The 13988-nt window shown below is 36.1% G+C and overlaps 1 protein-coding gene across 14 annotated transcripts in view; it reads left to right on the plus strand.

Moving 5' to 3' along the window:
* ZNF644 (zinc finger protein 644) overlaps nucleotides 1–13988 on the plus strand; it is an 81660-nt gene that overhangs the window by 56183 nt on the left and 11489 nt on the right. For 7 of the 14 annotated variants that reach the window (XM_058842313.1, XM_058842310.1, XM_058842314.1 and 4 more), the window contains 3 exons: nucleotides 5300–5372; nucleotides 6639–9667; nucleotides 9839–10444. In XM_058842313.1, the coding sequence (XP_058698296.1) occupies nucleotides 6670–9667; nucleotides 9839–10444 (3604 nt within the window). In that variant the 5' untranslated portion in view covers nucleotides 5300–5372; nucleotides 6639–6669. Of the gene's footprint in view, nucleotides 1–4683; nucleotides 4869–5299; nucleotides 5406–5970; nucleotides 6022–6638; nucleotides 9668–9838; nucleotides 10445–12981; nucleotides 13105–13988 lie in introns of all 14 variants that reach the window. The other 7 variants (XM_058842321.1, XM_058842318.1, XM_058842324.1 and 4 more) reach the window with 6 other exon arrangements.

A 13988-nucleotide genomic window follows, 5' to 3' on the forward strand; every position in this document is an offset into this window, starting at 1 on the left:
CTGTCCTCTGTGAGCAGGGCTGTGGAATTCTGGGCAGGGGTTACAAAGCCTGTGGAGTTGCCACAGTGTGTGACTGTTCTTATGTTACCAGATTCAACATTTTGGTTTTGTGTTCTGTCTAGTCATCTTTTAGAAATACCTTTCATTTTGAAAAGCACTTGCCAATGAAATCATCTTAAACTGCTGCATGAGTAGTTAAAACCAGAGGAGTATTTTTTTTATAGTGATACATGTAGTTCTTGTGACACTTAAATTGTACTGTCATTTATTATTATTGATTTCAGTATTGAATTTTAGCATGATGCCCCCCCATTGTGACAAACTGGTTTATTTCCCCAAGCAAATCAATACTAGAGGAGTAAGATTAGGAATGGTTGGTGGAAGTAATGGAATTCTCTTTTGTGAATTCTAATTGTATCATGGTACTTAAGTTTTGTTCAGTTTCCTTTCACACGAGATGTTAACATATCATTCTTAGATGCTTTAAACAAGAAATCGAGTTTCTGAAATTTGGACATTTTTAAGGAATTTTTGGTTTCCTTACTGTTTCTAACAGACAGGTTTTGAAGACATTGTTGCATTAGGAACTAAGTTTAAAGAAAACACTTCTGAAAAAGTTGTGCTTTGGGTTTGATCTTCCCAGTTATAATCGTACTGAAAAGACAAACTGCTTTTGTCATGGGTCCTCTCTAACTGAGAATTTCTCTATGGTCACCTTTTTCCACAGATATTTGACAATTTGGTGAAGTTTCTCACAGTATAAAAAAAGGTTATACTGTGAGTGGCAGTAACTTTGTATTTGTTTAGGTATAATACATACTTTGTATTGGTACTATTTCATACTGCTTTAAATTTTTTTAATATGGCAGTCTAGTTAGCTACGAGAGTTTTCCAGTGTTTGTACTGTTATGTGAACAGCTGTGGATTTGAATGTACCGAAGATAACTAATTTTGAATGGAACTCTCCATGTTGTAGTTAGATTAATAACTGTGGACTGTGTGTAAAGTAGGTGGGGGGGGGGAGAACTCATGGTGTTATGCATATTAAACAAACTCTCTCCTCTCTACAGAAGTTTGAAAAAGTGCAGAAGTGTTAATTTGTAGATTTCAGAGCTAAGTAAGGCAGTCTACAAATAGTGTTTCTGCTGTGCAGAGGGAAATGTATTTTCAACAATTAATTTGCAAACACTAATAGAAGATGGGGGAAGACAAGGTGAGTCTGACTTGTCCTCTAGTCAGGCATTTTGGTTTTATTTCCATCTGAAGGGTGGATCAGAATAGCTTTTTAAAAAGAAATAAACTGCAAAACAACTAGTAGACATTGTTCTAATGATCTAAGTATTGTGATTTTGTTGATGTGGGACATTAATATTGCTAGATAACACACAAAACTCCAGAGGCATAAACCGTGCATTACTATATGGAAGAGGCAAAAATATTGTGGAACTGTATTCTTAGGTTTTGTTTTTTTCTCAAGATGTGGCTGGTTTGTGCTGATGTGTTCTTCTATTACTCTGTACAAACCTTCATTTTCCAGAGGTTCTTAAACCTTTCTCTTTTGGCAGAAGTTCTGTGCTCGATGTTTGCCATGATTAAGGTTTTGAAGCATAGACTGTGGTGGGCATAATGGAAGGAGACACCTTTTTAGTCCTGTACCATGCCTAAGTACCAGAGTACTTAAACTCTCTCTGGTCTTCTGTTTATTGCCTAAAAATCTGTGACTTTGGTTCCATTACCTTTAATACAATCTATCACTTGAGAAAGCTTTATTACAGGAGCACTTGTGGAAAAATGGTAGGTTTTGTTAGTTTATTTACATAATGAAGTCTTGAATAAAAATCTAATTGGGGGCAGTGCAAACCTGAAGCACCTTTCCTATCTCTTGAATATTTGAACAATCCCTTGCATGTGCTGGTTATTCACATATCTGCTTAAAGAATTTACGAGGAGTTATTTAGCACAGGACAGGTACCTTTTTGCCTTTGTTACAGCTGTATTTCTTCAGTTCCTTTAACTAGGCTGATTAAATTCAAACCTTTTAGGAGATGGTGTCAGAGTTTTTGTGGTGCTTAATAGTTGCTCTGTGCTTTTAGCTCATTGGCTCATATTTATAAATTTAGTGAGAAACTTGATATCAGAACACATAAAGGCACTTCATGCTTTTCACAAACTCAACCAAATTCTTCTGACTTAATTTTTCAGCTCCAGCGTGCTTTAAATTTACTATAAATCCCTATAAAATGACACAGGACTTGCAAGAGGCTGACAGATCTCTTGCCTACAACTGCTAGTAGGCAACAGCATGGTATGCTTGGCACTGAGGTGTAAGCTTTACTGAGCTAGCATTGCATGAAGGCAGTGCTCTTAATTTGGTGTGTGACCCTACTGCATAGTAAAGGTTGTTGTTATGAAATAAGAACTTGGAAAGGTCATAAACCTACTGTTAGTAAATACAATTAATAATGTACATAGAACAATGGATTTAAGTACATTCCTATCAAAAAGAATTATTAATGAACAGAAAGTGGACAGCATAGATCTGATGACAGGAAGGTTGCATCTAATCTGAATTACTGAGTGACCTAGGAAGCTTGCTTGGAGGGATTACCAAATAATTATGTTAATATGCAATTATCACCTCATTTCTTCTGTAGTAACCTCAAGATGTAGTGTAGTAAGGGTGTTATAGCAAGTGCTGATAGTTTGCAAAAATACTGATGTTCAAGATTTTTTATGACAATAAGAGTAGCTTAAGGCATTTAAATTATGATCTGTCAGCTTGAAGATAGATCTGACCTTACACTTTTTTAATGCTTAGACTATCTGGCCACAGGCAGTCATATCTGCAGAACACATTAGGATTTTGAAAATTGATACTTTATTAATAAAAACAGTATTTAAAATTAGGTAGATTTTAAATAAATTAATAGAGAGTGGAGTGTGGTTTAGCTGGATAAATAATTGGTTTCTTTCTACTTTTGAGTATGAAATAATTCCTGTATAGTAAATAGCATAGCATGTAAACCAAGAATAACACTGTTAAGTGCACTGCAGTCATTGTAGGCTTAACTTAAATAATTGAATTGAATTTGACCTAGCCTTTAGATAAAGTATGTTTCAAAGGTAGGATCTGAGATTGTGTAGGCTTTTCTAGACACTGTCCATTACCATTTTTACGTTTATATCTCTCCTAGGTATATTGCACTAGATGCTTAAATAAAAACTGCCTCAACTATCTAGTTGAGGTAATACAGTCCTGGTAGTGGATATGATAAACAGTACTTTCAACAAATTGAAAGTTTGATCCCAATTTTAAATTTTTCAAATACACCAAGTATTAAATACTATATATTTTGACAGAATTAATAATTTTGTATTCTGATAAGCTATAGTAAAGATGAATTTTAAAGCTGATGGAAGCATGCAAAGAATATTGCATAGCCTTGCAATCTTCTTGTAACTACATCTTAGTTACAATGATTGATTTTTCTTCTTTTCCTAAGGGACAAGTTAGATGATAACATTTCCTCAAGAAACATGGCACTGTGTCTTTAGTTACAGCTGTCGTTGTTGCTGCATAAATTCTGACACGTGGAGTAAATAATGTAACTGAAGTATTGCATCTTGGTTCTGTGTTATCACAAGACTAAATTATTGTAATTTTAAAATACATTTTTCTGTTTTCTCTAATGCCACACTGTTAAATTTATTGTTGTTGTCCTGCACAAAAAAAAAAGCGAATTGTACCATCTTGATATCTGGAAAATAAAATATATGATGGTAAGAAAATTATTAAAAGGTAGTGATATTATTGATACAGTAATCATTTCAGGCTTGATTCAAAGACTGAAATCTGTAGGGATACCTTTATTACCATAGAAATATTTTTATCATTCCCATATGGAATAGTCCACAATCTCCATAAATACACAGTGTGGAGAGGAGTCTCTTACAAGACTGCGTTAGGTAATGCTTTAGGTATCTCTGATAACTCTGAAGAGACTCTCGGTTTAATGGTGACCACGGGGTGTCCTAGCCACCTTCTTAACTTCAGCTTTAACGCTAATATGCATTAGCAGTATGATTTTGTATGTAGAGCAACATAGTTTTGTCTTTATCATGTAAGCCTGTGAGAAGTTTTGAGGAGCCATTCCGATAATGAGGATTGTGGTCTCCAAGCAGCACAATATTCTCAGTCTGCCTCCCCGCTGTTCAGGGGGTACCAGTGAAGTTGCTTTAAATGGGAAGCGTCTGTTCTTCCTCTGAACCCCTCACACCAGAACAGATGGGTGAAACTTGGAACATGGAAGGTTTTACCTTAGAGGTGGTAACAGTGAAGCCACTCATTAACACTGAATTTACCACTTCGTTAGCAACGTTGCTTCCTGTTGAGAAAAGCTAATGCAGGCTCTCAGATTGACTGAGCATGCTTTTGTCTGCTTCTGCAGCAGTAAACCAAGGAAAACGCACATCTTCCAGGCAAAATTGTCTTACTCAATTCCTTTGAAATGTTTTGTGAACAGTTTTATACTCTGTTGCCTGATACTATATGAAGCCTGCATTATTGAGTTGTAAAATTGCTGGGACTGTTGTGCATCATTGTAGGCTTTACTTCTTTTAATTGACTTTTGCATTACTGATTCTTAGCAGTATGTTTGTACTGCCCATTTCTAACTTGTGTAGGTGATGTAAAGACTCCTGCTGGGTGGTGCATTATCACCATTTTAAGGTGATAGCTTTGAATGTGATCTTATTGGAAGTCGTTATTATAGTGAAAAATGACCCATCTCAAAACAGCAAAGAAAAGCAAAAATCTAAGAAATGGCAAGATGAGAAACTGGGGTGTCTAATGGAACATTTACGTAAAGGTATGTTATAGATAATAATACAATAAAATACTTCATCCACTTTAAGCATTTGTTATGCTGCTGATGTGAGCATTGCTGTATTTCTAAATTTGCTAGTTCAGTGATGGAGTAGCAAAGGAAATATTTTTTTAATGACTTAATTTTTCATTGTATTTCTACTCCAAATAGAATTACTTTTATCTGCAAAAGTAAGTTATTTTACATTGAGATTTGTTATTTACAAACTCAGAAGAGGTTAAATAATTTTTTGTCCTTTTGCTGATTTGAAACAAAACAGGTGCAATAAAAGAGAATTTCCATTAAGCCATAGTTAGTTTTGAATTGTGTGGATAGCTGTTATTCTGTTGAACTGAAAATACTGGACATATTTTAAAATGCTATGTATGAAGATGAAACTGGTGTTGTTCAACTAGGTTGTTTTCTCTCCTTAGGAGAAGAGGATGTCCGAAGTGGTCTTCCTGGATTTTGATAAAGGACCATTGCAGGAAGCCATGGATATTTGTTGTGAGTTATAACACCTTAATTCAAAGAGTCTAGGTAATAGCTCCTTTTAACTGAGTTCTATTCAAAATGTTAATTAGTAACTGAAACTATAATTGCAGGAATCAAATTGCCCAAAAGATCAAAGTGAGTTGTACTCTCTAAGGGTAAAATATGTGATTTCTGTAAAATATAGATGTCCTGACTGCTAGATGAATATTTTAATGCCTTATGCTCACTGTGTTCTGAGGACCCATATAAAAAGTGAATGCCAGAGTAAACTAAAGTTAACATTTCTGTTGGTCACACATTGATTTTCATGTGTAGGCAACTCCTTTGTGCTCACTAAGCACTGAATAGATTATTTGATGTATGAATAAGAGTCACTTGTAGAAAGACAAGGCCACCCACAGGGAATTAATATGCAGTAGTTCTCTGTACTGGAAGATATTGCTAGTGTCATACTCTGGATTCAACACGGTGACTTCATCTGGTAGGTAAATCCTAATGAAATGTTTTGTTCTTACAGTATTTTTTTCCCCACCTTTGATAAGATGTTGTTTAATTTGCTTATCATTTAAAATAAGTACTTATAAGCAAATGGGTTTTATTTGTTTTGAAGCAAGGAGAGTCCTTTTGTGAGAAGGGAATAGGAAGACACCTGGTTTCTTCAGTGAGTTTGATCCTTTGCTGTGTCTCTGTCACTCTGTAACTAATCAGATCCTCAAAATCAGCTTCACTGTGCTTTTTCCTTCTGCAGGCAAGGCAGACCTGTAGCATCAGGTTAATTGTATGGAAGTACTTTGAAAAAAGTGCTGCCTTGAGAAATGTAAAGACTATTTTAGTTTCCTAAAAAAAGTATGTTTAAAGAAAAAACAGAATTGTTAATAGATATCTGGGTAGCCTTTTCTCCTTACTTTTGCTTCTGGAGAACAACTGAAGATAATCTGTATTTATGTACATATAGAATGTATTGGTGTTTGTTTGGCAATCTAATTTTCCCCATCTTGCATGTGTGTAGGTCTCAGGCTTCTTTGAACTGGGATATTTGGCAGTGATTAGTTTGCTGTATGGTTATTAATACTGCATATCAAAAAAATTCTGGTTTTTTATTGCTTCATTGATTCACTATAAATGTTCTGGGTGTCCTAAATGAAAAGCAGATTTTTGACAAGTTCAAAATATCTTTTTAGATTACAGTGTGAAGAGTGATCCTGAAGAAAAGCTGTAAATTAAAGTTATCGTTATTTATTTCTGCAATTACCTGACTTTTTCTTGTTTGTTTTTTAGTATAAATATACTTAATGGACAGACCAGCAATATGGATGATTTAGAGATAAATACTGGAGTCACTGGTGCTAAAGAGGAAGAAATCCTATGTGATGATAATTTTGTATCTGAGGAAGAAAGTGGCATTCCCAAACCAGAAGAGAGTGAGACGTCATTTCAGAAGAGCAACACATTGACTCTGACTGAGGAGCTATCAAGGGACAGATCTGAAAAAGCCTTAAGTGGAGGCCAGGCTTCTCTATTTATACACACTGGTGCTCCTACTGTTTCTAGTGAAAACTTTTTGTCTAGAGGAACTGCTGTTAATGGACCAGTTTCACACTCCACCTCAACAAAGACTTCCATTATGAATAAAGGCAGCGTTTCATTAACCACTGGACAGCCTGGAGGTCATCTAGCAGATTCCTGCTCAACTTTGACAGTGGTTCATGATCTTCAGCTGCCTGCAAAGAGTACAACGCAGAAATCAAATCAGCACCAAGTTTTATTTTTGTTACCTGATGTAGCACATGCTAAGAACCTGACTCATTCCATTAAAAATCTACCTACCTCTGCTTCAATTGGTTGTGATTCACAGAAAACAGTAGGAAATAGTGTAGACAGCACTTTAGTAGACCAAGTAGAAGTTTGTGAGGATGATAAAAATATACTATTAAAAGATGATTGTGTTGATACATTAACAGGCATTTCCTCAGGTACAGGTGGCTTCAGATCGGGATGTGATCCCAGCTGGGATCCGCAGAAAGAGTTTATACAGTTTCTTATGACAAATGAAGAAACAATAGAGAAGTCTCCCATTCACTGTAAGGTAGGGCTAGAAAAGAAACGAAAAAGGAAAATGGATGTTAGTAAAATAACACGCTATACTGAAGATTGTTTTGATGATACCAGTTGTATTCCTAGTAAATCAAAACTATTAAATGTTGAATTCTTAGAGCAGAATGAGGAGCTACAAATAGTAGAACCACAGAAATATTCATTGAGTAAAGTAAAGCCTGAATCCACAGATGAAGAGCTGGAAACTGTTGATGCTATCCAGCAGCTCATTTATAGTCCCACTAGTAACTGTGCAGAAGATACTTCTCCTGTTCACACTAGCACTTTTCTATCCAATACTTTGAAAAATAAATGTGAAGAGAATGATTCTGAACCACCATCTACTTTCAGTACTGATGAACCATCATTTTATCCCTGTACAAAGTGCAATGTGAATTTTAGAGAGAAGAAACATCTGCATAGGCATATGATGTACCATTTAGATGGGAACAGTCACTTCCGACATCTCAATGTCCCCAGGCCCTATGCATGTAGGGAATGCGGAAGGACATTTCGAGATCGTAATTCACTTCTTAAACATATGATAATTCACCAGGAAAGAAGGCAGAAACTGATGGAAGAAATCCGTGAGCTGAAAGAACTTCAGGATGAGGGTAGGAGTGCACGGTTACAATGCCCACAGTGTGTATTTGGTACCAATTGTCCCAAAACGTTTGTGCAGCATGCAAAGACCCATGAAAAAGATAAAAGATATTACTGTTGTGAGGAATGCAATTTCATGGCTGTGACAGAAAATGAACTGGAATGCCATCGAGGGATCGCTCATGGAGCAGTAGTCAAATGTTCAATTATTGGTAGTGACTTGTCCCAGAGAAAAACTCAGAAAAAGGCATCCTTGAAAGATCCTTATTTAGGATCCTCAAGAAAGTCATCAACGTATATGTGTAAGCTGTGTCCGTTTGCTACTTCAGCTAGAAGCATTTTAAAAAAACACATGGCATATTTGCATTCAGCATCATGCATTGATCCCTTTGGTAGCCATCTTAGACTAGAGAAACGAAAAGGCAGCATAATAGAAGAAACTTTAGATTTTCGTAGCAGGACAAAACAATTGATGAAACATTCTTCTACTTTTCCAAAGAACTCTGCTTTAAAACAGGATGTAAAAAGATCATTTGGCTCTACTTCACAGTCCAGTAACTTCGCAAAACTTCACAAGAGACCCTACAGGATACAGAAGGCTCGGAAAAGCGTTTCACAGTCATCTGTAAGTGTGTGCAATCTAAATTCTACAAACAAGAACTTTTTTATTAGAAATAGCATTGACCAAAAGCGTAAATGTTTTCATCAAGCAGCAAAGCAGAAAGCTAGTGCCAAAAAAAGTAATTATTTATATAGACACAAATATGAAAACTACAGGAGTATTAAAAAATCTAGTGACTCTTACCCTTTGCATTTAAAAAAGGAAGAGTCCAAATCTGTCAGTGCTTTACGTTTATTTTCTTCATCAAGTAATAATTGTTTTGTCATGGATTCAAATAGCCTTGATTGCAAAAGGGCAGAAGGCTGTAAAGATCATAGGCATGTAGCTGTAAAAAGAGTGGTTAAAGAATCCAAGAGGGAAGGCTCTGTTACAGGAGATGATTTGGATTGCTGTCCAGATTTTCTGCATAAAATGACTGTTGTTGTTTTACAGAAACTAAACTCTGCTGAAAAAAAAGACAGCTATGAAACGGAGGATGAAAGTTCATGGGATAATGTTGAACTATGTGATTACACTACACAGTCTGTGGAGGATGAATCTTACAATGATATTAATCAGGAGCATGTAAACCTATTCCCCATATTCAAAGGTAAAATGGAAGATAATGAAGCTGGTGATAAATCTTCACTTGGTTATGAGCAGAATGATGGCTTTTATTTTGAGTATTACGAAGATGCTGAGAGTAGTAATTTCTTGCATGATTTGCATGATCCTCAGAATTTAGAAAATGTAGGATCAGCATTGCCAAAGCATAATTCAGTTTTCCACTGGACTGATTTGTCGCTTGAAAAGAAGTCGTGCCCGTACTGTCCAGCAACCTTTGAAACAGGTGTTGGCTTGTCCAATCATGTCAGAGGACATCTTCACAGAGCTGGACTAAGCTATGAAGCTCGTCATGTTGTTTCACCAGAACAGATAGCAACAAGTGACAAAATGCAGCATTTTAAAAGAGCTGGAACAGGGACTCCTGTTAAACGTGTTAGAAAAGGTAAGATTTGTTTTTTATTTGGGTACGAAGTAAAGGGGGGGGTAAAGGGATTTATTGAGCACTGAACAAGACATACTTTATCTTGTTGTAAAGCGTCTTCTTTGTGATTTGCAGTTGTCATGTTTAACTGTATATAATTGTCAAAAAACATTATAATTATTTTCTTTGTAGCAATTGAGAAATCTGAAACTTCCTCTGAGCATACATGTCAGCTCTGTGGTGGCTGGTTCGATACTAAAATTGGATTGTCTAATCATGTGCGAGGACACCTGAAGAGGCTTGGCAAAACCAAGTGGGATGCACACAAGTCTCCCATCTGTGTTCTGAATGAGATGATGCAAAATGAAGAGAAGTATGAAAAAATCCTAAAGGCTTTGAACAGTCGCCGTATTATTCCCAGACCATTTGTTGCTCAGAAATTTGCATCAAATGATGACTTTTTATCTCAGAATGTTATACCTCTTGAAGCATACCATAATGGCCTAAAGACTGAAGATGTATCTGTGTCTGCATCGGAGGAAGAAGGGCTGAGTTTCCTAAATGAATGTGATGAAACAAAAGCAGTGCTGCATGATGAAAAAAGAAATCAGTCACTTACACTGATAGAACTCCTGAAAAACAAGAGGTTAGGAGAAGAGAGGAATCCTGATATTTCCCCTCAAAAGATTCATAATCAAACTGCAAGAAAGAGGTTTGTTCAGAAATGTGTTCTTCCATTAAATGAAGACAGTCCATTGATGTATCAGCCACAAAAAATGGACTTGACTATGCAGTCAGGTAAGAAGGTGCTTCTTGAAAACATTTCCAAAGAACCATATAATTCATAGAAAATGTACAAGTGCAGAGTATTATATTTGGGATTCTGTTCATTTAATTCTTGTTTCGTTTCCAGAGGACACTTGACTGCGAGAGGTAGCACAGCAAATTTTTTCTGACATGTTTTTCCTAAAGTGAAAAAACCCCTCAGCAGCACTGAAGGGTTTTTGCATGGAATATAGTTCCTGTTCTGCATATGACTGGGCATGCAGATTGAAAGTGGACACAAAGTGAGCCTTAGTAAGGAAGAAGACAACATCCTGCAGTAAACAAGTTGAAGTGTCCATGCATATTAGGTAGACTAACAGTTCTGAAATGTTTGGGCTTGCAACCCTGTTTTCAGGCATTAAAACACCTGGTTTGGGAATATTGCATTGAAGTCTTCAAGGTTTGTGCAAGGAGCATTTGCTCAAACTAACAGAACTGTTGATACCATTATAAATGCATAATGCTGCAAATTGGTGAATCACTGTCAACTAATTTTGATGGTTTTAGGCAAACATACTCTTACAACATAGATTAATTCTTGTTTGTTGCAAATTGTGGCTGCTGTGAGAAACTCATGCTTGCTTAGGGCCTGTCTATCCTGAGTGACAGCCTGTGCTGGTTCAAGCTTTGTTGGCATACAGTTGTAGCCAGCAGGTTTCCAATGTCTCTGACCAGTAAGGACCTAGATTGTCCCTCCACTGAGAATTGTGCTAATGAAACAATTCTACAATCAACTTCCTAGCTACTCTGTATACTAATAGAGCAGGCTCTTAGGGTGATGTTTTTAACTTACTTGTCACATGAGAATTGTTTCTAGTCTTGGAGAACTCTTACAACATCCTTTTTAATGTGTATGTAGAGCTTGCATTTACTGGTTTCTTGGCTGGACACCACCAATGCTGCAGGATTCTCTAGACTGAGGAGCAGGATCTTATTTTTATACCCCTGACTTTTTTTGGTGCTGTTTCTTTTCTTGTTATTAACCAGGTTAGTAAAATTGGCAGTGCCTAGTGCTTTTTCACCTATATTCTTTTCTTCCTTTAAACAAAAATCCCCAACATTCTGATGTGCTCAGAAGTTCTTTTAGGGAGCTATAAAAGTGTGGCAATAAATCTCTTAAGAAAGGTGGCTTTCTAAAATGACATAGTAGAAGTGGAAAAGAATTACATTTTATGTCTTCTGTACGTCTGTGGTTGTCCCTTAAGACAGGAGATTGCTTAATAAAGGAAGTGTGTCTTTGACAGGTTTAATGATTTGAAAACAATGCTGGAGGGATAGCTTGCCAAACCTGACACTGTGTTTTGCTTTCTGTGTAATATTTACTGCTCAGTACTAGGGTAGAACCTGTTTGGTTATGATGAACAACCAAATAAAAACACACATACGCTCGCATAGTACTAACAGTTCTGAATGGGGCCCGATAGTTTTCTGTGGCTGAGGTAACAGAATTTGATAACTAACGCACTGTGCCAGTTGAGTTAATAAGAAAATAACATCAAGTTGAAAGTCTTCTGTTTTTTCCTAAAAGCGGCAAATATTCCTAATTCTGGTTTTAGTTTTAAAAAGGCTTTTACCAACAAGGTGTTCTTCTTCTGTAACTTGCCTGAAAAAACAGCATGTCTTCTGTGGGCTGCTGGAGAATAGCATTCTTTTCTTTCCTGCAGAGACTTTCCAGCTGAGTAGTTTTAGCTTTTTCATTTATTCTTCTAATAATTTATTAGTAGAGAACCTGAAATGTTAGTTGACCAAAACAATATATCTTTGATAAAAGGCAGGGCGAAATATGGTGAAGTTGAGCAGGAGATAAGTTATAATGGTTTCTTTGCCTGTAAGTGAGGAGTTCAGTATTGTTTCATTGTTTTCATGTGATAAATAGCATGTTGCTTTGTTGATATTTATTTAGCACAAAGATTTTAGCAAAAAACTTCAAATCATTTACTTTCATTATCAATTGTGCATCTAAAGTAATGAACAGAAAATGCACTGAACAAAATGTTTTGTCTAACAGCTGTTCAGTGGTGTGTTTTACCACCTTTTTCTCTGAGCCTTCAACAGCAGCCTAATTTTAGTATTGAGTGCTTTGGTCTTATGGGTAAAACACTTTTAATTACCACTTTCTCAACTTGACTTTTCAAATTCTTGTTATTGGAAATTCTGAAAGCTCTGAAATTTCTCAACAGAATTGTGCTATTCAAATTGCAGGATTGTATTTTGGAATTAGAGCTTCATTATGTGGAGATGTAGGAGCTTGGTAGTAGGTATTGAATGCAGAGTAGCCTACTGGGCTCAAGTTGCCTCCTTTCTGTTCTTTTCAAATAACATGGTTTGGCTTAAAGCACTAGGTGGAAAACTAATAACGGTTAACTTGGATCCTTCTAATATACTAAACAATCGCGTCAATGCAGTGAATATATTTTAAACCATCTTTATTGCAGAAAACTTTTTACAACGCTTTGAGAATTTCATTTTTTGAAGAGAGAACTGGATTATAGTTTTCTTTTGAATGATAGGTATGCCTGTGAAGCTTAGAACGTGTGTGCATTGCAATACGACGTTTACAAGTGCTGTTAGCCTGTCCAACCACTTACGCGCTTATGCACGAAAGAAGAGTGCTGGACTTTTGACTGGGACAGGTATGTTTTGTTACAGATGTAAAAGCAAGTCTGTCTATGATACATTTTCTTCATCAGACTGGACAAAAGCATATGTTAATTCAAAATAATTTTGAAGCTTCTGCTGGTAAACAGTTTATTTGCCATAAAACTTCAGCAACTTGTAAGAAAACGTATGTTGCTGTTGTCCACTCTCATGTCTGATTTTCATTCTTAGTCTTTGATTTTGGATCCAACACTTAAGGTATGTAAGCAAAACTAAGAGATGGTTGCTTAAATTCATTCTCTATGATATCACAACTTCCAGACCAGATAGTTTGCCTTCTATTGAAGTGTTTTAAAGTATCTCAGAAATGAGAGCGGTGGGGAGAAAAAAAAAGGCAACGATACAACAAGTAGTTTTTACTGTCTAGTGCATATAATTACAAAGAATACTGCAGTAAAACAGGAAAAGCAAATAATTTTACGCTTTGTACATTTCTAACAACATACTGTATGTAGCTGGTTTCATATCTTGTTTGGCTCACAACCCAAGAACTACCTGCTCTGACACCGAGTGAGGGTAGTACAGCATTTGGCATTGCTATTAATGTTTTTTATTAAAATACACTTCATTTTGAAATTCTTCTAATATGCCATATTTTGACTTGTTTTCAGAGACCTGCAGCTTGTTTGGCTGTAGGCAGTTTATGAGTTTACTTGGGTTATTGCTGAGATTAGTGGTACTTCACATGATCAGCAGCAAATTAAAGAGCAGAGATACAATATAATGAGGAAAACTTGGAGATATGAAGCCTGAAATATTCTGTGATTAAGAAGGGCAACCATCAGTTTTCTGTGTCAACAAACACAGACTTTAACAAAATGCTCTTGGAAAATGTGAAATCTCTTTTTTATCTGCAAAT

The sequence above is a fragment of the Poecile atricapillus genome, chromosome 7, assembly GCF_030490865.1.
Source record: "Poecile atricapillus isolate bPoeAtr1 chromosome 7, bPoeAtr1.hap1, whole genome shotgun sequence".
Classification (NCBI taxonomy): Eukaryota; Metazoa; Chordata; class Aves; order Passeriformes; family Paridae; genus Poecile; species Poecile atricapillus.